The 24,328-nt window shown below is 29.0% G+C and overlaps 2 protein-coding genes across 2 annotated transcripts in view; one reads left to right on the top strand and one right to left on the bottom strand.

The window, feature by feature from the left end:
• Positions 1 to 9,442, top strand: part of Tmtc2 (Transmembrane O-mannosyltransferase targeting cadherins 2) — a 74,375-nt gene extending 64,933 nt beyond the window's left edge. Inside the window, exons 2-13 of the mRNA XM_067272443.1 lie at positions 372 to 957; positions 1,028 to 2,009; positions 2,663 to 2,777; positions 5,615 to 5,700; positions 5,795 to 5,856; positions 6,129 to 6,251; positions 6,587 to 6,665; positions 6,747 to 6,890; positions 6,962 to 7,033; positions 7,622 to 7,736; positions 7,813 to 7,876; positions 7,950 to 9,442. Of these exons, the coding sequence (XP_067128544.1) occupies positions 372 to 957; positions 1,028 to 2,009; positions 2,663 to 2,777; positions 5,615 to 5,700; positions 5,795 to 5,856; positions 6,129 to 6,251; positions 6,587 to 6,665; positions 6,747 to 6,890; positions 6,962 to 7,033; positions 7,622 to 7,736; positions 7,813 to 7,876; positions 7,950 to 8,141 (2,620 nt within the window). The 3' untranslated portion in view covers positions 8,142 to 9,442. The remainder of the gene's footprint in view (positions 1 to 371; positions 958 to 1,027; positions 2,010 to 2,662; positions 2,778 to 5,614; positions 5,701 to 5,794; positions 5,857 to 6,128; positions 6,252 to 6,586; positions 6,666 to 6,746; positions 6,891 to 6,961; positions 7,034 to 7,621; positions 7,737 to 7,812; positions 7,877 to 7,949) is intronic.
• A 1,179-nt stretch (positions 9,443 to 10,621) lies between these two features.
• Positions 10,622 to 23,521, bottom strand: LOC136977100 (cyclin N-terminal domain-containing protein 1-like). Its single transcript, XM_067272540.1, has 6 exons — positions 23,362 to 23,521; positions 12,322 to 12,425; positions 11,412 to 11,580; positions 11,025 to 11,338; positions 10,831 to 10,927; positions 10,622 to 10,768 (listed from the first exon to the last, which is right to left on the bottom strand). Exons 1-6 carry the CDS (start codon positions 23,518 to 23,520, stop codon positions 10,667 to 10,669), a joined length of 945 nt encoding a protein of 314 aa, XP_067128641.1. The 5' UTR covers position 23,521; the 3' UTR covers positions 10,622 to 10,666.
• Positions 23,522 to 24,328: the final 807 nt, after the last annotated feature.

A 24,328-nucleotide genomic window follows, 5' to 3' on the forward strand; every position in this document is an offset into this window, starting at 1 on the left:
ACGAATCTTTTCCGTTGTTAACAGTCCGCTGCTGATTGCTAAAAAAGAAAGAAAGAAAAAAAAAACTCAAGGTACACCGTAAACATATGTAAACTAACAATATTAAAATTAAATAAACTCTACTTTGTTTATTCAGGTAATATAAATTTTATTAAATAATTTTATTTATGCATTCATTGAATAACAGTAGCGAAGTTAAACTTACGTATTTGACACGACAAATAGACTATGCATTTACAATAATAATAATAAAAAAAAGCAATAATATTTATATATTATAAGTTAAATTCTTAATTGTTTTTACTATAAATACGAATATATATGTACATATTTAATTAATTACATTTTTATTTTCGAATTTATTTTTCCAGTCGAGCCATCAAAACAAACCAAGACCTTCTCCCTACTACACCACTATCATCGTTATTTCGCAATGATTTTTGGGGAACTCCTCTCGGCCATACTGGATCTCACAAATCATACAGACCACTATGTGTTCTCTCATTTCGTTTAAACTATTGGTTTGGAGGCTTGGACCCTTGGGGATATCATCTTGTCAACGTTTTGCTACATGCCACAGTTTCTGGTGTCTTTACTCATCTGGCTGCAATTGTGTTTTTAAGACATACTCTACCAACAATAGTTGCTGGTGTTTTATTTGCTGCGCATCCTATCCACACAGAAGCAGTTGCCGGAGTTGTGGGTCGAGCAGATGTAGGAGCTTGTCTTTTTTTCCTATTATCTCTACTATTTTATATGACGTATTGTAAGTATCGGGACAAGGAACCTGAACTATATGGGTGGAGGTGGGTATATCTGTATAGTGCCCTGCTGTGGGCTGCGTGTTCCATGTTAGCGAAAGAGCACGCTATCACAGTCCTTGCCGTCTGTGCCGTGTATGATGTTCTTATCCACCATAAAGTGTCTCTGAGAGATTTACTAGGAATCCCGTTTGAGGTAAGTTTTTTGTATATGAAACTATTTGTATATATAAACAATAGATTAAGAAAAATTTTTTCCCTTCTAGAAGCGATTCCAAGGTCTCCGCGAGGGACTTCTTCACCTTATTGGTGCTGTTGTGATGCTAGTGGGTTTCAGACTGCATCTAATGGGAAGTAAGCCGCCGGATTTCGCTCCGGCAGACAATCCTGCTGCCGATAATGACAGCATTGTAATAAGGACGTTAACGTTTCTTTATCTGCCTGCCTTCAATTTTTGGCTTCTGTTATGTCCAAAGTGGCTTAGTTTTGATTGGTCGATGGAGGCCATACCTGTATTCACTTCACCGAGCGATCCTAGGAATGTTTTTACTGCTTGTTTCTACGGGATGGTGATTTATGTTTTGGTGTATATACTCAGGAACCTTAACCGACGGGCACGTAATGAAAGTGCCTTCAATAACAGTCCAATGTGTCCCTGTCTGGGAATCCTCCAAAATCATAAACTTGCCTTGGCTAACAATTGTTCCAACCACAATGGCAAATACAGTAGGAAACATCCTGCGCACCTCCTTAATAATAATTATAGTCAACCGACGACCTATGCACCGTATGCTAATGGACACAGAATAACAACTTCCAATGGCCATTGTCACCCAGTGACATACAACAATGGCACAACGCAGTCGTCATCCATGTGCACATCTGATTCTTCAGATTCATCCTGTGGTGTGTCGTGGACACCTTTCAGAAGTCATTTAGAATTAGTCATTTTATCCTTAGCCTTGCTTGTACTTCCCTTTATTCCTGCCACGAATCTATTTTTCTATGTCGGGTTTGTGGTGGCCGAACGTGTTCTCTATGTACCAAGTATGGGATTTTGTCTACTGGTGGCTCTGGGTGCAGATCAGATATACAAAAGACAAGAAAGTGGTTATAAACGCAAAGCATTAATTGCAGTTATTATATTTATGATTTTGGTTTTATCCATTAGAACCGTCAGGAGAAACTATGATTGGATGAGTGAAGAAAATCTTTATAGATCCGGAATACAGATAAATCCACCAAAAGGTACGTATTAAATTTTAAACATGTAATCAAGTTTTAATTTCGTAAATAAAATCAATATTTTGTTTTCTCTTAAATGTCTAAATCAAATGAGCATATACGATCAAAAGTAAATAAACAGTAGGGCTATCCTATGATTATCACAATAAACCTTTAATACATAATAACTTTGAAAATATAATTTTTAATGCCATATGAAGCTTTTTTTTTCCACTTATTATAATAAAAAGTTCTGAAAATTCTGACTTCTATTTATTTCACAATTTTATTATAAATTCGTTAATCATCTTTTAAATGTTAAAAGATAAACGATTTTATGTATAAAATTTAATAGAATAATAAGTAATAAAATTTATTAATGAGAAACAGAATTTTTGAAACGAAAGAATTCGATACAAAAAGATATAGATTTTTAAATAGTATTTCATTACATTTTCTTTTAAAAATTATTTATTTATGTAATACTTAAAAAGTTCATTATTTCTGTATAAGTATCGAAATATAGACTTAATAATATAGTAGGCATTAAGCCAGAAAACAATAAAGTCACCTCAATTTCGAAAAAAAGTCTCAGAAGACCCGCTCTCTCTCTTCTTTCAAGAGATATATGACCGCTATCAAATATCACTCATTGTAGATCACTTTTATCCTCATAGCGTATGGCAACCTGGCCAATATCCTTAGTGCCCAAGGCAAAAAACAAGAAGCAGAGTGGGCCTACAAAAAAGCATTAAGTTACCGTTCCAACATGGCTGACGTCCATTACAATCTGTAAGTAATTAAAAGTAAATCTTTTAATATTTTATAGATTGAAAAAGCGTAATATAGTCTACGTGTAATTATTATCTGTAAGAAACGATAAATTATAATGTAATGTTAGTTCAGCCGGTAAATAATTTTGGATCACGTGATTAATAGGCAATTTGAAATCTCTCTAGCGACAATTTTACAAAATGATGTCTGCTTTTGAAATCAGCAACTATTTATCGAATACCGATTATTCCGTAGCGATTAAATGACAGATACTTTCCATGACATTTATCAAGTGTTTGTTCGTGTGCGAGTGTCTTACAGATTACGATATTGATTTTTCTCTTGCCTCCTACCAAATTAAACATTCGTTTCTAGACGACTGTGGCATCTGTCGAGATTAATGTCCAGGTAAATAGTAAGGTTTGCATATGAGTATAGTTGTCAGAAAAATGATTTGGTAACGTAACGACTTTTACTTTTATAAATGACTCAGCCGTCTATTTATTTCTTTTAAGTATTCCCCTTTTATCCCCTTTCTTATTTTTCCAAACTTATCGATTTTTGTTTACTGCGAGCAAATCGACAGACGTTCGAACGACTCAAATTCGAGCCATGACTTACAAAATGCATTATTTCTATCAGATCTACAATATTAACGTTACAGTAAACCGTTCATGGATCAAAATTAATATTACGCGCGTCTAAATATTCGTGTAAACCGTAGAAATTGAACTGTATGCAGTTACCAAATCTCCCTTCGACTAGACTTTCGATTAGTCTACTATAAAAATACAATAAAAATAAATGTAAATTGTGATTTATTCCGATTAAAAAAATCAACATTTGGCGAAAGATAAAAACTTTTTAAAGGAGTAAGGCATGTTCCATTGATCATATTTTCTACGATAGTTACAAGAAATGGTGATATAGTGCTGCCATCTATCGGCGACGAAATTAGCTAAACAAATGTGTTCTTTACTTTCGCAATGCCTGTATCCATTAGATTGTTTTATGATTTATTCAAAGTGATTTTTTCTTCTTTTTTTATATACTAAATTATTCCGAGTGGTTCAGATATTGAATGTATTCTTCGTTTATTAAAATTGTAAATAGTACTCCGCCATGTATCATGTTACATCAAAAATAACATTCGCTCTCGAGACCATTAGATTATGGTTTTCCTTTCATATCTGAAAAATCTTATATCTGTTTTCTTTAATAAATGATGTTTGAAATCACATTTATCTGAATTAAGCGATAAGTTTTTTTTTAATGCGCTTAAATCATTTATTAATTGTATTTGCTCTAAAAGAATTATCATACCGTATACAATTAATAATTACCGGTGCAGCCAATATTTAAAGAAAATTTATTATAAGAACAAAGTTCTGTATTTCTAAATTAATATCTAAGTTTTATTTACATTACTTAAGAAATGTTTACCTTTAATTTATTTTAAGGTAAACTTTGACCCATTAAGTTCTGGTTTTGTTTATTGTTAAATAAACAAATTTAAAACAATTATTCTTAAGTCGACCAAGAAAATTTTCTAAATGGGAAAATTACTGTCGGTTCGGCTTTAGGTGAAAGAAAACCAAATACGATTTAGATGCAAAGTTTATACAAGAGAAAAAAAAATATATTATATAAATAGATGCAGATCATTGAGCTTTTCTTACATGTTTCTGTGACTGTGTGTAATCTGTAAGATGAGTTTTACTTTGAGTAAAAAAGAGAGTGAGTTAAAAATAAAAAAAGAAGTTTAAAAATTTACCCTTGTTTCGGGGGAATCCGTTTTTATGTTAAACAAATAAGAATTCGTTCTTAATTCATTCATTTTACTATCTGTGCAATTAAAAAAAAAATGTTTTAAAATTAATTTTTAAACTACATTAGATGTATATTAATGCTAATTTTTATAATATACTTATCGATAATAAGGTATTTTGAAAACAATTTAAATTATAAACTGATTAATTGTTAATTACCCGCTTTCCGATATACTTCTAAACAAACTTTACAAAATATAATTCATAAGCCGACACAATAACAATAATAACAAATAATAAGTAGTAAAATCGATGTGAAGCAGAAATTCAATTCGTTTCCGATTTCCAAAATTCATCTTTCCGATCAATCAACGACCGGTCACATGACTTGCCTGACGTCAGCGGCAGTTCGATACGAAAGAGATTTGTTTTCCGGATTGACGCTAATAGAAACGCCACGTGACCTTACTGACTCATCTGCGGCCGTCTGTCAACCCCTCAATTTCATCCCCTATAAACTCCATTTTCGTTCTAGAGAGGAAAAATAAAAGGAAAAAAAAAAAAAAGAAAAAATGAATCATCCATTGATTCTCCGTCTCACAAAATAGAGTGATTAGACGATCAACTATGCGTAAATAACTTAGGTCTTTTGTGCCAGTTAATCCAACGTTTTCGTAGTTTGATGAAACGAATCTAATAACTTTCGGATATTGCTTTCCATCTCCGCCTGCTGTCAGAAAAATGTTAGATCTCTGGAGAAACGGCTAAATGTAGTGAAAAACGATGTATCCAATGAAATAGATCTTACTAACTTTAATGTTTAGATAACTTTCCTCCTTTACGTTAATAATATATATATATAAAAGTATGTGATCTTTTAAATTAAGGTAATATTTCTCTAGTCGATGTAAGTGTAGAATAATTGAGGATAAACACTATCCGATCGAAAGCCGTAAATGAAAGTAGTCGTGTCTTTGAACGATTGTTTCTTGATCCATTCTATTCTAGTACCGTAATTGCGATTTAAGTAGACCTATTGCTTATATGAAAATGATAATGTTACGATTATTTTTTGGTGTTTTCTAGTGGAATTCTCTTACAAGAAATGGGCCGCTATGAGGAAGCTTTGCAAAGTTATAAATTGGCAATACAGTTCCGTCCTCGCCTCGCAAGTAAGTTAATAACGAATATTAACTAGGCTTATATTATTAATTAAAATGAAAATAATTTTTGAATGTTATTTATATGCTTTTTTTTTTTATTCAGTGGCACATCTGAATTTGGGTTTAGTACTGGGTATTTTGGGAAGGAAAGAAGAAGCGGCTGAGGTAAGCGATGCTTAAAAATATCGATCGGTTTCCTAAGCAATTTTTAATCACTCGAACGATCACGTGATGACGATAATCGCACCGTTTCCTGATCGATTTTGCGATTAAAATTGCGGAAAAGTGGGATGTGTAAACTCGGATTAAAGAGTGCTTTTCGTGCTCCACATGGCTGGGCTATCTAATTGTATACGTTTGTCACGTGATTGATCGTGCGACTAAAGTGATCAGAAAACGTGTGAGCTTAGTAATGACGGAAATGTATTGCTCTCTAGGTTTACAGACATTGCGCTCAGTTAGACAGTACTGGACTTAAAGATCCTAAAACGCATGAAAGTACTAAAATTTCGGCGCTTTTCAATTTGGGAAGATTATTTGCTGACGAAGGAAAATATCAGGTGGGATTTTCAAACTTTTAAAAATTTATTTCTGCAAATGATGAAGTTTTCATATTTTAATAGTATTTATTGCGGAATTTTTAGAATGATACTAAAGCAATTAAACGAATTTAATTTCTGTAATGTTTACATTAGCAAGTCATTAAATTGAGAAGTTTTATTCTGCACTTAATTTTAATGACTAATCTTAATGAGACTTCAAAACCTTTAATTTTTCTGATAAAAAGGGTTTAAAGGCTAATAAACAGTTTATCTTACGATAGATTAAGAATATTTAAGCGATTCACTCGAAAAGAATTTAAATATATTCTTATAACTTGTTTATTTTATTTCAGGACGCAATTGAAGTTTATCAAGAAGCTGTACAGAAGATGCCAGATCATTATCAACCCCAGTCTCTTTATAACATGATGGGTGAGTGTCAAGATTTATGTTTTTAAAAATTATTTAAAACTTCTATATAAAAATATTAAATTAATTTTTTAAAATTTACAGGCGAAGCATTTTTCAAGTTAACTCAATACGTAGAAGCTGAATTTTGGTACAAAGAAGCGCTTAGAGTAAAACCAGATCACATTCCAGCCCATTTAACTTACGCTAAACTATTATCTAAATGGGTAAATATGTTTAATTACGCATGTGTAGCAGTTATTAATTAATAAGAATATTAAATTTTAATACTATTTAAAAAATATTCTTAGAATCGTCAGTAGAAGCCGAACAGTGGTTTTTAAGAGCTAAAACTTTGGCTCCTAATGATTCTAGTGTATATCAACATTACGGTAAGAGAATTATCATTTATAAATCATACATAATTTTATTCGAGTGACAAGGTTAAATTTAGACGTGTAATATATGTTTTACACAAAAAATATAATGTTTTCGACAGCGAAACAAACTATAAAAGAGAATAAACTGGATGGGTTAATAACATTACAAAAGTAAAACTTTTTAATTACATCTTAGAAGATAATGAGTAGTGAAAAAACTTATCAAATGCCGATAAATATTGTTGGCTTAATGATACTGTACAATGAACTAATATCTAGTCCTATCGAACCAACCGAGTTGTGAAGATAAAGGAAGAAGAGTAGACTACCTCGCTTGTAATTGCATTCCTACATGGTGACTATAGTAATTACATCTTGCAGCGGCAGATTCCTAATCACTTTGACAGTGCGGCTAGAAATTAGATGGTACAAAATTTACGGCACTACAGAGGGATATTTCATCGAATATTTTTACTATTCGGATAATTACTGACGTGTAACAACTAATAATAATTAGTTTTTTTAACGTTATCATTATTTTTAAGCATTCCTGTGATTAGATAAATACGATTTAATTTTTTAAATGTCTGCCGGTTTCAGGACAATTTTTATCTGAATCCGATCGTCATACGGAAGCTGCTGAAATTTACGTCAGGGCGGCTGATCTTGCACCTGATGAATATGAAATTATTTTCAATGCTGCAAATACACTCAGGTGGGTGTTGTTTTGCGTGTTTACACTAATGTAATAAAGTATAATATATTTGATTTATAATCTATATTATCATCAGACAAGCTGGAAGGAATGCAGAAGCCGAGAAGTACTACCACATGGCTGTAAAATTAAGACCAAACGTGAGCAAATTTTAAATAATTATTAAATTTGCCTTTATGTATTTTAAAAACAATTCAATTGTAAATTTTGCAGGAAGTTACCAGTCATATGAATTTAGGTGCAATGCTGCATGTCAACGGAAAATTATTAGAAGCTGAATCTAGTTACTTGGAAGCGTTACGTTTAAAACCGGACGATCCTATAACGCAAAATAATTTACAAAAATTACGTAATTTATTAGTGCAAAAAGGCATTCGATCATCCAGTAATCAAAAACGACGATAGCAACTAAAAAACATATCATTGGAATTGAGTAACAAAACAAAATCTTTTGTGAAAATTGAGAAAAAAGAGCCGAATCTCTATGATTGAGACTAGTCAAAAATAGACTTGTTTCTTAAAAAGAGCAATGTACCAAAAATGTCCTCTAGTCATAAGAGCCCACGAGACACACACATTCACACATGTACTGCAAAACATTACCAAACTGGGATGAGGGCAATAATTTCATTATTGAATAATTACGAGTTCTATTGGAACGATAAATACTCAGAATTATTACGTTATAGAAATGATTCAGGGTTTAGACTTTTTCTGTTTGTTTGTATTGTAATTTTTTGTAATATTTATATATTTAAATATATAAATATATAGTCTTTCAACATTGGGTAAAACACGTGTGTGTGTGTGAGTGATTCCAGATGATGTACAAAAATGAGAATGGGTACACTAAATATATTTGTACCATATCAAGTCATTGTATTATATTAAGCTCGAAGAAGACTTGATACGATTCATCCAAGATCGAAGGAACCATTTTTTTCCTTTGTGGTGTGAGATATTGTTTCAAAAAAGTCAGCCTTACTAGAGACTTGTGAAAGTCTATACCACCAGTGGCCTTACGCCTGTGATGTCCTGTTCGCTGCAAGGCCTGTATATCTCTCAATATCTCTCTTCCTACTGTGTATGTGTTATATATCCCCATTTTATGCCTTAGATGTAGAATTTTTCCGTAAAACTAGAAATGTGTACAATTGTCAATTGGATACTTTACCTTAAAAGAAAAAAAAAACAAATTTAAATTCTCGAAATACCTCCCGATTCCCGCTTAGATTTTTATTTACAATTTTATTATGGGAATAATCAATTTTGCGGGAAAGACAAAATCCACTAATGGTGGAAAGAAATTTATGAAATTCTATTTTTGTGGTAATGCCATTTTAAAGCGTGAAATATGATGCACTCTCATGTTCCCTCTTCTAAGGTCCTTCACGCATATATAACGCACGGACAAAAACAAACTTTAAACCAAGGACATTTCTTCTTCTTAATATTGCCGTTTAATATAGAAAGATTGAATCTACGATGGATTCGTTTGTGATGCGACGGATGAATGTTTTCTGGCTAACAAAATAAAAATAAAAATATATACTTACATCAGTCTATCGTCGCATCTACAAAGTTGTTTCAAGAGAGGGGGCATTCAAATCCCCCTCTTGTCTAGTATGTGATACCCGTTCAATGAATAATCTTGCAATTCTCCGACAATGTATAGTCATCCTGAAAATAAATTATGAGGAGATAAATATGTGGTTTGTCTTCTATAATCTAACTTAATAGGTCTAATTTAAAACATTAACCTTTTAAATTAGACTATTATAATCTTTAAACGATATATTAATAGGTATATAATTTCGACCTAGGACCTAATTGGCACATTATTATGATCGTCAGATTCCGTGCAAAACGGGCAAAAGTCTACCGACAAATAATGGATTACGCGATAAATGAAAAATGGGCTTTTCAAATTAGGATAAAACATTCTTAAAATTATTAAACTTATTTGAGGTGGAGCCAACTTTACTTCCATTTCATCATTATCATTAACAATAATATTATTTCGCAGACGATTTCAATTTTCATTCACTCAGAAAACAGATTTTAATTGTACTGTACAATTAAAAATATTGATATTATTTATAATTTTATTAAAAAATAGAAAATTACCAAACATATTACGTTACCTGAAACTTTAGCTGATAAATATCAGATTAATTTTATACTTCTAAAGTTAAAAAATCTGATTATAAGAAAACAAAAAATATTTTAAAAAATTAAGAATGCTTATCAAAATAATAAATATCAAATATACAAACAAAAATAAAAAAAATTCAAATAGTAATTTAAGAATGTCTTTGCAGACTTTAATACTGAAAAAAAACAATTATAATAAAGCGGGGAAAAAAAAATATATATATGGCTTCGGCCGTATGTAATCATCTCATTACTTCTTCACCGCATGACTATAGCAATAACAGACGTATATCATCGATCAAATTGTACTGATTTTGTGGTAAACACGACAAACTTTATAACATGACATAGATTGAAAAATTGTTTTGTTTCATCTTTTTCTCAAAATAGAAAATCTACTTCTGTATTAGTTATTGAATTTATTTTTGTTTTATGGAGTCAATTTTGTAAATCTTGTGTACAGCTTGTCAATTTAAATGATGAGTTATCTTACTTGTAATGCGAAAATGCATCCGTCGTGATTGTTATAATGTTCTTCTAATGTATATAAATATATATTTATAAGCTACTTTCAGTATACTTATTCATCTAATCTTTTCTTCTAAATTAATTTATATTTGATTATCTAGAAGAAAGAAGATGAAATTATTCTAGACAAATAAAAAGTTATATCAAATATATTGCATAAAAATTATAAAATATATTATCAATATATTATTCTTTATTTTGAAAACAACTTAAACAAATATAATTATTTCTCATCAATAAAATCTCATCTAATAATTGTTATCTCCGAGTATCGTCGAAATTAGAATAAAACTGAAATCGCGAATATCTTCAACTGGAACCCATGTTATTAAGTTCAGTTGATTCATTATCTGAAATAAAAACACAATTATTTTCATCTGAAAAATAAATAAAAAGAAAATAAAAGTTTTACCTGTTCATACATTCGAGGATCATTAAAATAACTTGAAGCTGCAATTAAAGCTGTTGTTAATAATAAATAATCGTTTTTAACAGTTCTGAATTCGTCCCTGAAATAATGATAAATATATAAATATGTTGATAAAATACATAGCCCCTATATATATATCTGTTGAATGAAGGAGAGAATTTTATAGTCTACTTAACTGTTTAGTTGGCGTAGTTACAATTTCAGTTTCTCCAGTTGCCAAAATATATAAACGTTGATAAATAACATGACGGCAGATATATGTAAAATCAATCAAATAAATACCAGTTATATATAAATTTTCTACATTGATGGAAGGATTATTATACGCAAGTATTTCCAATAACGTTTCCATATACACCAGTGGAGAAAGGTAATTTAACCTGTAATCTAGAGTTTTCAAAATTCTTAATTCTGAATTAAGAAGACTTTGGAAGCTGTAAGTGTAACCAAATTCTTGCAACGTTTGCTTTATTTTATCAGGACTGAGTGACTTAAAAAAAAAAGCGAAATTATATTAACTATTTAAATTAAAAATTCAAATTCATTTAAAACACATAACTAACCTGATAATGAGAGTTAAATTTACTCGCCAATTGCATACAAGACAATATTCTTAAGATTAATTGATTCTGTATTCTACTTTCCACTTCGTGCCATTTCAAAGATTCTTTCTTTTGCTTATTACGTTCCTGTACTTCAGCGTATAAATCCTCGACATGCTTTATAAGAAATCTAAATTTCAAAATAAAAAACGCATTTATTATTTTACATACGAAAATTTCATGTTGAAATATTATAAAATAAAATGACAGTTTTTTAAAGAAAATTCTTTGACCTCAGCCTGAATTGCTAACGAAAAGAAAAAAAAACCACATTTACATACGGGTAACCATTAAGAAACGATCTATTCCTTTAAAAATCAGTCATTACTAAGAAAATGTTTTTGGATAAGTAGATTACGAGAAGACACTTTTCCATATAACGACGTGATAGTATGCAAGATTTGACGTGTTGTTCTCAAATGAAGGGTAAAGACGAATGGAGGTAAAATGTCGATCGTGCATCCCGTCTCTGGCAGATGTTTCTAACTTCAACGTCTGAGAGTCGCTAGATAACCATTCTTCACAGTATTGATCTACCAACACTCGGCTATAAATGTCAAAAGGGATGGACGTCGTCATCTACATTCAGTCTCCTACTCTAATTGTTCTTAGTTGAAGATAAACGATTTATACCAAGTTAAAAGAAACATAAATCTAAAGAATAGAAGCCTATAAGCCAAGCAATAAACCCGACATAATCGAAAAAATAAATTCAGAGATTTTCCCGATTATGAGCGTATTATAATGATTTTTGCTTAAAAATAAGAGAATTTTTAAATAGATAAAATATATAAATTGATTTTTGCAATAAAAATATAATTAATTAAATCAAAAAAAAACATTGTTTATTGAATCATATAAATATACATACCGATCGAAAATCTCTAAAGTCAAATATTTTACTTCTAAAGGCTGCTGTAATTTTTCGCATAAATTGAACACTAATTCAACTGCTTTACTATTAATAGTAAAATCCTGGAAATAAAATGGTTTAGTATTAAAACCTTATTCAATATGTACAGTACTAAAATTGCTAAAAATGGGGGATAAAAATATAGTTATACGTTAATTCGTAGCGCCATCTGTTATTAAAACTACGCTCTAAAATATTTATATTTATTAAAATAATTAAATAAGCAATTAAATCTATTTTTAATATCGCTCGTTATTTTAATATTTCACTTCAGAATTATTTACTCTTTTGAAACTATTATCAAAATAGGAAATTAGAAACGTCACAACATTCAAGCGTAATTAAACATTCAATTTTTAATATTCTCTACAATACTAGAATTATTTGATGCAGGCGTTTATTAAAAGCTGCCTTAAAAAAAAAAAAAAATAAATCACGCAAGAATAAGCACTTTTAATTCGTTTTATTAGTAAAAATTTATTTTTCTTGTCCGCTCTGTTATGATATTTAATAATTTGATCAAATTTTAATAGAGATAAACATCTAAAAGTGCCATAAAAATATTTGTTTTTCTTTCAAATGAAATAAAATTGAATTATTTCGAAGTGAAATTTTGTTACAGAAGATATTTTAAAAGTAATTTTAAAGAAAAAATCCACGTCCTGTAGAATTGAATGACAGAAATATAAACAAGATCGTGTCAAGTAAGACTTGACAAGGTTTAGAATATTTTGTTACCTCGTATATCGTACAAGACTGCATTTCGAAATCCTAAAGTTTATAAAACATTATAGTATTTTGAGCGATGTATGTAAATAAAATCGAAAATATAATATTTACGATTTAAATTGAAGATTTACGACTTTAACTGCAAAGAAAGAAATGAAAATAGCACAGAAAGAAAAACAGAAATGCATTTTCTTTTATATTTTCCTAATGTTTACTTATTAGATTACTCCATTCTCGTTTGCTCTCATTTCTCATTAAAACTAAAAAAAAAAAAAAAAAAAAAATTAGAGACATTAGTATTAATTAATGATATTAAACTTCATTTCGAATACTCGAAATGTAACTAAAACACTAAAACTTAATGGACGTATTGCGCGATTGCATAATGTCTGAGTAAATGTGACAATGACATTTAAATATATGTAAAGTTTAGGCGAAATGGTTTATTAGATGATATCTTTAATGTACGAGATTAAGAATCTATGCAAATATATATATATACATATAATAATACAAATATTAAAGAAATATTTTAGTGCAGCAAAAACCTTTCGTATAAAATTTACAAATCGGAAATATATATATTTTAACTGAAGAACTAAATAATAAATAAAAGATACTATAAGTATAACTAAGCTTATAAACAGAGAATCAAACGAGAATTCTTATTAAATTAAATTTCATCTCATTAAATGTATAAATAACTTATTATTCATTTATTTCACAACCATTAACTTATATGAAATTGCATCCAATTAAAATAATAATTTTCATTTTATATAAAGCACATTTTACTTTTACATTATAGAGTCTAAATATAACTTTATTTTATACATAAATTTCCATTTAGTAAATATTTTTGTTCTTATAGTTTATTTATATAGTCTATTATTTTAAATTATTGTTTTTTTTTTAATACATTCCAACATGCAGCACTAACAGAATGAGTTTGATTCCAACTACTCTTTAACATTTGAGCATTACAGCAATTGAACTACATTTGTAAATATAGATATATATTACCTAAATAAGACTAACCACACTTGTGACCACATTAATGGAATTTATACTATTTATTCTATCCAATCCTACGATTCAGATTGCAGGTGAGTTCCACCTGCAATCTGAATTATAAACTTAGGATTTCTCACATTTTAATTACATAAAATCTATAAATGTTTGCATATTAAATAATATAGATATAATAAATGTATAATTTTATAACCGTTATGTTACATAGTAAAATCATTATATACTAATAATCAATTCTGGATGCAATTTTAAAATAAATGATTAAGTCATATTTTCGTATATTACAGTAATTAGCTATACAGGAACTGTTTTTATGACAAAATCAGTTTCTGTAAATAATTCCACTATAAATCCACATTCATGATAATGATCTAAATGGCAATGCAAAAATATGTCTGGCTGATCTGATAGGTAGATTATTCGTTATCTAATACCTTTCATTTAAACTATATGTTCCGCAGTTGATGGAATTTGGCAGAAGTCTATCGCATCGTGTATTTTTATTTTTATTTATTCAGCTGAGAAATATTATAATGTGTTTTTACTCGCGACGTTTCCTCAATGCAGACATTTTACCAATTCAGTTCAGACCATTTTAGTATTATTCTTCATTTTTCTGAAAAATGTGGATCGATGAAAAATTATAGATAAGTTATATTTTGAAGTTTCTTTTCAAATTTAGTTTATTCATTACTTTGAATGTTTCAGATTAGGCTATTCAGAATTAGGTAACAATTGAAATAATGGATTTTCAGGTTTCTTTAGCTATCAATTATTCAATTAAATAACTGGCAAATAAACATCAAAGATTTTATCCCGTAGGGATTCTCGTTTGGTTCTACTCGAATTTTCGATTTTTTCTACAATTATTTTAGATCAGATCTTTGTTTCTCATCCCTCACTATATTCCTCCAATATATGCACACTCTTCTGTAATATAAAAAATTGAAAATTGAAACCTCACATGTCACAGTTTACGATTAATGTATCAAAGTCGGATCTAATTATTTACAGTACATTTTTAAAATATTTTAAATAAAGTCTATTCTCAGAAACAACATGTAAGGTGTTTCTGGTACAATCGAGTAACATCATAATGAAATATAGGCGATTGCCAAGACTGCTTCTGGTTACACTTCGTAAAGAATATTTGTACATCTTTGCTAAGGTAATATTTTTACATTCATCGAAAATATGGTGATAATTCTTTAGAAAATGTATTTTGTAGGATCCGAAAAGTTTATTTTTAAGTATAAAAAGATAATTCTGTGTTATGAAAAGTGAATTTAAAAGAGTACCCATTCACATTCAAACAGTTGTACAGTACAGTACATAGAGCTGTATGAGTTATACGTATCTAACCTTGATCCATATTACTCCCCATCTACGCTTTCTTATTTTTGATAGGAACCCATTGATCGAAACCCGGATATAGATTTCGAACAATCCACGAAACAGATTGTCTATATTCAAATATATACATAAATAAAACAATATTTTTTCCAGCTAGATTAAAAAGTACATTTCTGTAACTAAAAATATAAAAATGGAAGCAGATACAAGGAATTTAAAAAATGCATTTTCATAATCATCAAAGATTATCAAAGTCTCCGCTTAGCACAATAGTCATTAAGGATTATCTCGTTTCATTTCAAGATAAACCGAAAATCAACATTAACCATAGCTTCAGAATTAATTATTAGTACAAATGTTTAGGAGGATAATTATCATCTGATTCTCCTAAACATCGTGCAACTTTATCGGAAGGCTGTTTTTCAATAAAATCACACTCGCTCTGTAATGCACAATTCTAATAATGAATAATATATATACAGTATATATATCCTATAATACTAAGCATGTAGTATTGAAAGATAATGTATAATAAATAAAAATGTATGCATAAATAAAGGTATACTTGTATACGACAAATTCAACCGATTCAAAACTTAAATACATTTTTTTTTTGTTTAAAACTATCTACATTATCTATCTCAGTAGTTCACTGATTAACATCTCAAAGGAATGCGATAAAAATAATTCAGAAATGTAATTTTTCTTCTACTCTTCAATCAGCGGTGCCCATAGACTATAAAGAGCATCGTACTTATATAAAATGTACAGTATATACATACACATATACAGATATCCTCTGATCAACGATTAACGCAGTTAATTAATCCCTCGATGCTGCCGCATATATCAAAATTGCGTTAATCAAATACAGTGGTATCTCTTTGCCCACAGGATAACGCACCACTGATATTAATTTAATAAATTGAAATAGTTATCAGTAATATTAGAAACAGAGCAAATCGAAGAATCACGACCCACTGTAACAAATTTTCGGTTAATAACAAATATTTTTATTTTTATTTTGTCGTCGATAAAAAGTTTTCTGTGATGAAAATGAGTAACTAATTTAAAAATAAAATAAAACCATAGAGCTTCTTTGGGGATTAAGAAAAGAGCGAGCCGACGACAATGGAAGGACGTGTCCCAAGTGTCCCAATGTAATGCCCTGTTTTCAATATTATTTGTATATTTTTCTATACAAAATGAATATCTTCAATGTCATCGTTTGTTTATACATATACGAGTATAACAGCATCTTTGATATGACGCTGGTTGCTGGCATGCAACGTTGCGTTACGAAATATTTCGTCATTAGTTCAAAATACCATAGTTGACAACCACTGATTTAGAATATATAAAAATTTATCGCATTAGCTCACTTAAACAAATCATATTGACAATTAGGATATTAAAATGATTAATTTTATAACATTAATCAGTGGCGCGTTATAACTTCATGGGCGCCCAGGAAAATTTCAATTAGAAAACCGCTAATTCAAATTCAAATTTGCACAGTGTTGACTTTGGGCATTTTTCTTCGGGGGAAATTTTTGGGTCTCAGGAAATTGCCCTCTTTGCCCACAGTTCGAAAACCTCGGTTATCGAACGACTCATTTTTCGAACAAATCGGTTTACGAACAGAATGCACCACTGACATTAATTTAAACAAATTGAAATAGTTATCAGTAATATTAGAAACAGAGCAAAATATGGAGACAATTATTTCATAAGGCACATTTAACACCATCTCTCCATTGATAATTAATGTTGTTGGTAACGAGTTTGTATAAATTGTTGAGTTTAGAAATTCAAAAATGTATACAAAAGCTTAACCAACTAAAATTTACAACTTTCAATATTTTATTTACATTAATTTAAAATTATAGCTAAGAATTTATATAATATAATTTTATTGCATAAAAGACAATACTCAAAAACTGATATAATCCACTGATTTACTGTGACAACGTATTTATCCATTTAATGTCCAACAGATATTGAATTTGCAATATACTATAAAATATTTTTGTTCTTCTCATTTACAAAAGCATCAAACGACGATCGGGCGATGAGGTAAAAGCATCAGCCTACCGGTCTGAGGGATTCGGATTCGAGTTTGAGTTGGCTCAGAAATTTTCATGGGCGAGTTCACCTGGATATCTCTGGATATTGGACTCTTTCCCTTACTAGTTGGCTACTGCATTGCGGTTTAGACCAAAACTTTAATAAACATGATAAGAGCTTGTTAGTATCTCAGGACGAAAAACTCGGTTATCGAACGACTCATTTTTCGAACAAATCGATTCACGAACAGAATTTCGATCTCATAATTTCAGCGGTTGCCGAACCAGCTAATCGGCAAGAGCCGGTCATAGATTAGAGAAACACAGGTCAACTCCTCAACTCCCTATACTTCCTGTGTTAAAGAAACTTGACAGGCCCGACCAATCAACGACAGGACTACTGATTCAGAATGTGGCTCCGAGATGGTCTCGCGTCATTAGACGTCACGACACAAATAGTCGATGACGTTGCTATTAAGGCCTAAATTGGATATTGCACATGCAGAAAAGATAATACTTCCGTTTTTCGGTATACGCCGCAGTCCGATTTAAATTAAATTAATTAGTAAAAACAGCGTTAATCGACTTTTCGAAAACCGAGGTTTGACTGTATTAGGGTATGATTTACAATGAACGACTTATAATAAATCATATATCTTAATGTATTTTTTCTTTTTATTTGTTCTGCCCTGTGAGCACTGAAGGGCCTTATCAAGACCAAAGTAAGTTCCGCCAGGATAATGGCCCGCCACATTATCCTGGCGGAACTTACTATGATTACTATGACTATAATGGCTCAATATATAATTATTCCCGAAAATTTCTTGATTTTTTTTAGGTGATCATAGATCCTCCAGAGCTGACATCTTAACCGCTCGACTATCCGACCGTCTATCTTAATGCATTAAATTTAGGACATAATCTAATCTAATCTCAGTGTGAAAAAGTATTTTTAATTTCAATCATTTTCACGTATTAAGTAAATTTCAAAAACTTTTATTAAAGTGAAATGCTTTGTAATTGATATATTGAATTTAATTATAGATTTCATTTAATTTAACAATTATATCTAATGAAGTGTTCATTCGAATGATCTAAATAATCACATGATTATTCGAATGAATCATTTAAAATTCCTTCTTGCAATTTCTCAACTGTTTAATACAAAATGATTATTAAATCGCTTTATATTTTTTATATTTTAAGAATAAAAATGGAAGCCTTCTAACTAGTTTTAAAATTCTATTATTAATAACGTAATATTTAAATAAATTATTTTTAATTATATTTTTAGTTTTTATAAAATTATTAAATAGTAGAAGTGCTTATTTTAAATGAGTATGCTCAAAAATGAAGTCAATTATCTATCATAGAAACAAACCAAGACTCATCGTCTAAATCAGTGTTCCACAAACTTTTTCCGATAGTTCTTTCTTTAAGTAAACGTTTGATACACCCCCAATAATAATAATAATAACAATAATTAATTAATAAATACTAAAAACTACAGAAAACACATACTCAAAGATGCAACACTCACAAATGACACATGCAGAAAATGTCACGTCATGCCAGAAACTATACAACACATCACTTCTGGTTGCAAGCTCTTGGCACAGACAGATTATCTACACAGACATAATCAAGTAGCAAATATAATACACCAAGAGCTTGCAAAGAAACACAAATTATTAGACATCCACGAGCCATACTACAAGTGCATTCCACAGACAGTATTGGAAAACAACACGCACAAAATGTACTACGACAGAGCCATAATCACAGATAAAACAATTTACCACAACAGACCAGACATCACACTCATTGACAAACACAATAAAATCACATACATTATAGACATATCCATTCCAAATACTCACAATATACAAAACGCATGCACTGAAAAAATTAGCAAGTACACAGAACTCGCCCAGGAAATAAGGCATCTGTGGAGGATGGATAGGGTGCTTATTGTACCTGTTCTCTCCTCTACAGGTGTCATACCACACACACTGCACAAAAGCCTGGGCACATTACAATTGAATAGAAATATATACATCACACTACAGAAGGCCACTATATTGAATACATATCATATTGTGAGAAAATTCTTGAATACAGACACACACACTGATACACTTCTTTAATTTCTGTTTTGGTTACTATGCCTTGACTTTGGTCCGGCATAGTACACAGCCACCGGTGTTAACCGAGTATATCTCACTTAACCCAACATAATAATAATAAGGCAGTTGTGTGATGAATGGAGTATTTATTGTGCCTGCTATCCTCTCTTCCACCGGTGTTATACTACATACACTACACAAACGCCTAGAAACGTTAAACCCTAATAAAACATGTATATGGCACCACAGAAAACCGCAATATTGAAGACATGTCACATTGTTAGGAAGTTTCTAGACGTTGACGCATACACCGATAACACAGCTTAATGTTACACTTGTTTGGGTAGCTATGCTTTGAATTTAGTCCGGCATAGCATTTGACACCAGTATCAGCTGAGCATGGCATTCGCAACATAATAGTAATAAATTTCTTTTAGTATTTTGAATTCTAATAATTCAGTAGTAGCTTACTATGAGTCTTAGTTGATTCACTTTTTCTGTTTTTAAGAATATATCATATTTTATTTATGAAATTTTAATCGCAACCGGAAAAATTTTTCTCCTGAAACCCTTTTACAAGGATTGCGACCCATACTTTGGGATCTAAATAACTTATTTAATTAGCAATTGTTTTTACAATCCATAATAAAAAAAAACTGCCCGGTTGTTTAGTGAAGTGTTTCCCAACAAGGTAAAAATCATCCTTTTATAGGCAAAAATAAACATTTAAAGGGCGAAAATACTTTTTGATGAAAAATTTCGATAATGTATTAAAAGAATTTTTGACTTTTAAGATTTTTTTTTTCCTTATTAAAGAATGAACCCGCCATCATATAATGTATTAGATTTATAAACCAAACAGAAAATGATTTTTGGTATTTAAATTAATTGCTAATTTTCATATATGAACATTAACAGTTTATAAGTCAAAGTCCATTAAAATATTGGATATGAATAACATGAAATGTATTTTACATATAAAATTTTATAATATTTATTTAAATTTAAACTAATCATTAAAATTTCATTATATACTTTCATTCAATTTTGTAATTAAGTTTAAAAATCTATACAATTTAAACAAGCTGTCACGTTAATATTTCACAAAAAGTTCTAATAAAATTCATATGAGTGATAAGTTCAAATTAAATAATCAACTTTGAGCCTAAAATTATTTTAGTTATTTATTTTTTTGTGACAAAGAAGAAATGCTCAAGCTATTTCTTAAATTGAGTAAAATATTCTGAAGTAAAATAATATTCTTCAGTGAATAAAATATTCGTAGACATTATTTTATATCTCAAAAAATTCATTTTAATATGAACAAAACATTAAATAGTTTATAGCTCATTAAATTATCTGTTATTAAAAGCCGCTTAACGTTATTGTGTAGGCTACAACGCTTTTGTAAAATAAATTTATGATACATTAGATGCAGGAAAAGTTTACGATACGGAAAATAAATTTAATTTTTATTTTTAAAAAAGAGAATTTATTATTTTGATTCTGTAGATATTTCTTCCCACTTTCTTCGCATTGCGTTTAATCACAAAACCAAGTCTTATAACTTTTGAAATGCTACTTTTATACAAAAATGGAAAACAAAAACAAAAAGAATAATTTGCTGAAGTGATAGAAATAAATTTATGATAAAAATATTTTTCTGTGTTCAACAGTTCTTAAAATATTATAATTTATGTTGATACGCGCATGGAAAAAGATAGTTTCTTTAAAAGAATATTCATTAAATATGATTTAAAAGAAATATGTAAAAGTTTAAATTTTTCACAACATTTATTTTGAATTTTGTTATTGAATTTTAATAAACATGCAATTTATATTAATTAATAATATAATTATCCCATTTTTCAATAGTGCAATTTATTTCCATTCAGTTTGTTTATATAGTATATTTCTATAATTTAATTAAATGGTCCTCACTTTGTTTTAAAATAAACATAAATTTACTTTTCTCGAAGTGCTGGCATTAAATAAAGACCAATGTTTTTCAATCTATTTTAACCCACGGAACTCTAAAAACATATAGGCCTCCTACTTGACCATATCCCATCCTCGCCGAACTGAGGTACAATCTTTGATACCTTAACTTATAAAATATATATTTCATTAGCAGATGAAAAAATAAATAAAAAATACAATGAATTATTAACAATTATTTGTCTTTTAAAAAGATATAAAACAGCGACGGATTGTCCATGCCGTCACTATCAATGACCGAATGATTAATATTTAATGTCATACATACAAATTGATGACCACCAACAAATTTTTCCTCCGTCGTTACCCATTTCCGTCCTGTGGAACCTTTAAAACTCTTCACGGAACCCAGTTTGAGAAACACTGATACAAACGATGAAAAGCCTACTTCTCTATATATAGAGATTATACAGTATTATGAATTGATACACACTTGAAATTTCAAAACATAGTATGCAGGCGAAATTAAGTAAAATTTAAAACACTGAAAATTATTATAATGCATTTAGTTCATTTAGAACTTTATATTGCCTCCTTTTTCATTAAAATGATTCCTAAAATGATGAATTGATTATTACATGTTCAAATATATTAAAAAACAAACTGATAAAAAACACGCAACTCAAATTCATGAATTTAAAGATAATGACAGAACAAATAATTCTCAAAAAATACTTATAATAAAATCCATACTTTCTATGATAAAAGAAATAATTGTGAGATTAATTTTTTTTAAATTATTTTTTCAAGATATTCTGCATCTACTATCAATTTTTTAAACAATTTCTTTAAATATATTCACCTATTTCATGAATCATAGGAATAATTCATGTAATATACAAATATCCACAGTTTTTATTTTAATTGTAATTTTTTTTCCTCTCTTTTACAAAAGTGTAAAATATAAAGAAATGAAGTCTCAATTGCTCCATATCTTTTCCCACTTGATTTATATATATTTTTTTTTGACAATTAATCTTAAACGTTTCATTTATATATCCGCTGTAGAGATATCTACGTGTAAAAATATCTGTAATAATCTATAGAAATAAAATACGTCTTTGTCGCATTGTGCTCCACAATTTATTATTTAAACTTTATCATAAATAACGTAATAAATCAAATCGAAATTTTATATGTATTTTTATTCTTAAAACAAAAGTATTCTAACGTATTTCTTTAATTTATTCAAATTAATTCTACAAAATATTGCATACGTAAATCTATAATAGGCATATAATGAAAAATTACATCAATTATTATAAGTTTAAAATTAAAATCTCAAATTTAGCCTAAGGTAGTGAATGATGTAAAATGTTTACCTTTAATATTTATAACGAATTTAAAGAAAATTCATTAGGCAATGAAAACAAATAACGCAATAGTTAAATTCATTTATATTTTAAAATTTATCAAACTTTAATTACTTCATAAATAATAAAAATACAGTCTGAATGAAATCGTATATAAAACAAATGTTTAAAATATAATAAAATAAACTAATTATTATATTTGTATTTTAAACTACATAAAAATAACTTTAAATTATAATTTTTTTAAAAAAAATTATAATTTAAAGTTATTTCTAGTCATTTCTAGTGAATTTCATAATTACTAGAAATCGAAATTAATCATATATTAATACTCAATTTAAATTATATAATTTTTAAAAATAATTTTCCTTGATATCATACCTTAAAAATGGATGGTTCCTTAACTGCCTCAGAATTTTTGGAGGCTAAAAATGAAAGATAGCCTTCCAAAAGAGCTGGATTTTCCTTTATGATTTTGCTATTAAATAAGGGAATTTCAATAGATGATAATTCTTTTGAATGATTTTCATTTGTTTCCATAATCACTAGAAATTATAAAAGCAGTTAAATTAAAACAAACAGAATAATCAAATCAATCTAAGCAAATTTAATCTTGTAATGATGACACGTGACAAATTTAAAAGACAGATTGATACGGCATATTCAAAGTGTTTCCTCTAAATTAATGACTGATTACTCTTTATTAATTATGATACAAGTTATTAACTCTTATTGAATATATAGTTAAATTTATTATCAATGATTCTCTTATTATACAAGCTAAATAGTCATTGAAGTTTATACTCTAAATCTATTAGAAAACTTTAATTGAAAGATATGTTAGTTTAATAAATAAATCAACCTTTACAATAAATACAAAATTAATACTGTACTATAAAATGGACATTTAGAAACTTTGTTTTATTAAATTATTTATAAATAAAGATTGTAAATAACGGCATTCTAATAACTGTAGATTTCAATTTTTATAGTTTATAAGGAATAAAATTATATCTATAACTGTATTGTATTGTATTATTATAACTGTAGGAAAACAACGGTATATGAAAATGGTAGTTAATTAAAATATACAGTGACCTCTCAGTTATACGACTCTAAAGGGACCAATGATAAAAGTCGTATAAGTGAGAGAGTTGTACAAAAGGGACATTGACCAACTTGAATGGGAAATGTTAAAAATATAACTGTAACCCTTTCGGTATTGATTACCACAGTTAAAAGCATTATTTCTTTTAAATTCAAAATACAAAGTTAAATCTGGCAACGTTATTATCTATGTCACCCAGAAATTAATGTGCATATCTGAGTTTTGCAAAAGTGGACCTGC

Source organism: Centruroides vittatus, unplaced genomic scaffold (assembly GCF_030686945.1).
Source record: "Centruroides vittatus isolate TY-2023 unplaced genomic scaffold, ASM3068694v2 contig_439, whole genome shotgun sequence".
NCBI lineage: Eukaryota > Metazoa > Arthropoda > Arachnida > Scorpiones > Buthidae > Centruroides > Centruroides vittatus.

What these genes read in the sequence shown, in the direction of transcription:
- LOC136977100 (XM_067272540.1), bottom strand. Translation starts at nt 23,520, where the DNA reads ATGGAAACAAATGAAAATCATTCAAAAGAATTATCATCTATTGAAATT. An exon ending in AGGAACCATCCATTTTTAAG is followed by an intron (nt 12,426 to 23,361) that starts GTATGATATCAA and finishes TTTTATTTCCAG; the next exon opens with GATTTTACTATTAATAGTAA. An exon ending in GTAACTACGCCAACTAAACA is followed by an intron (nt 10,928 to 11,024) that starts GTTAAGTAGACT and finishes TCATTATTTCAG; the next exon opens with GGACGAATTCAGAACTGTTA.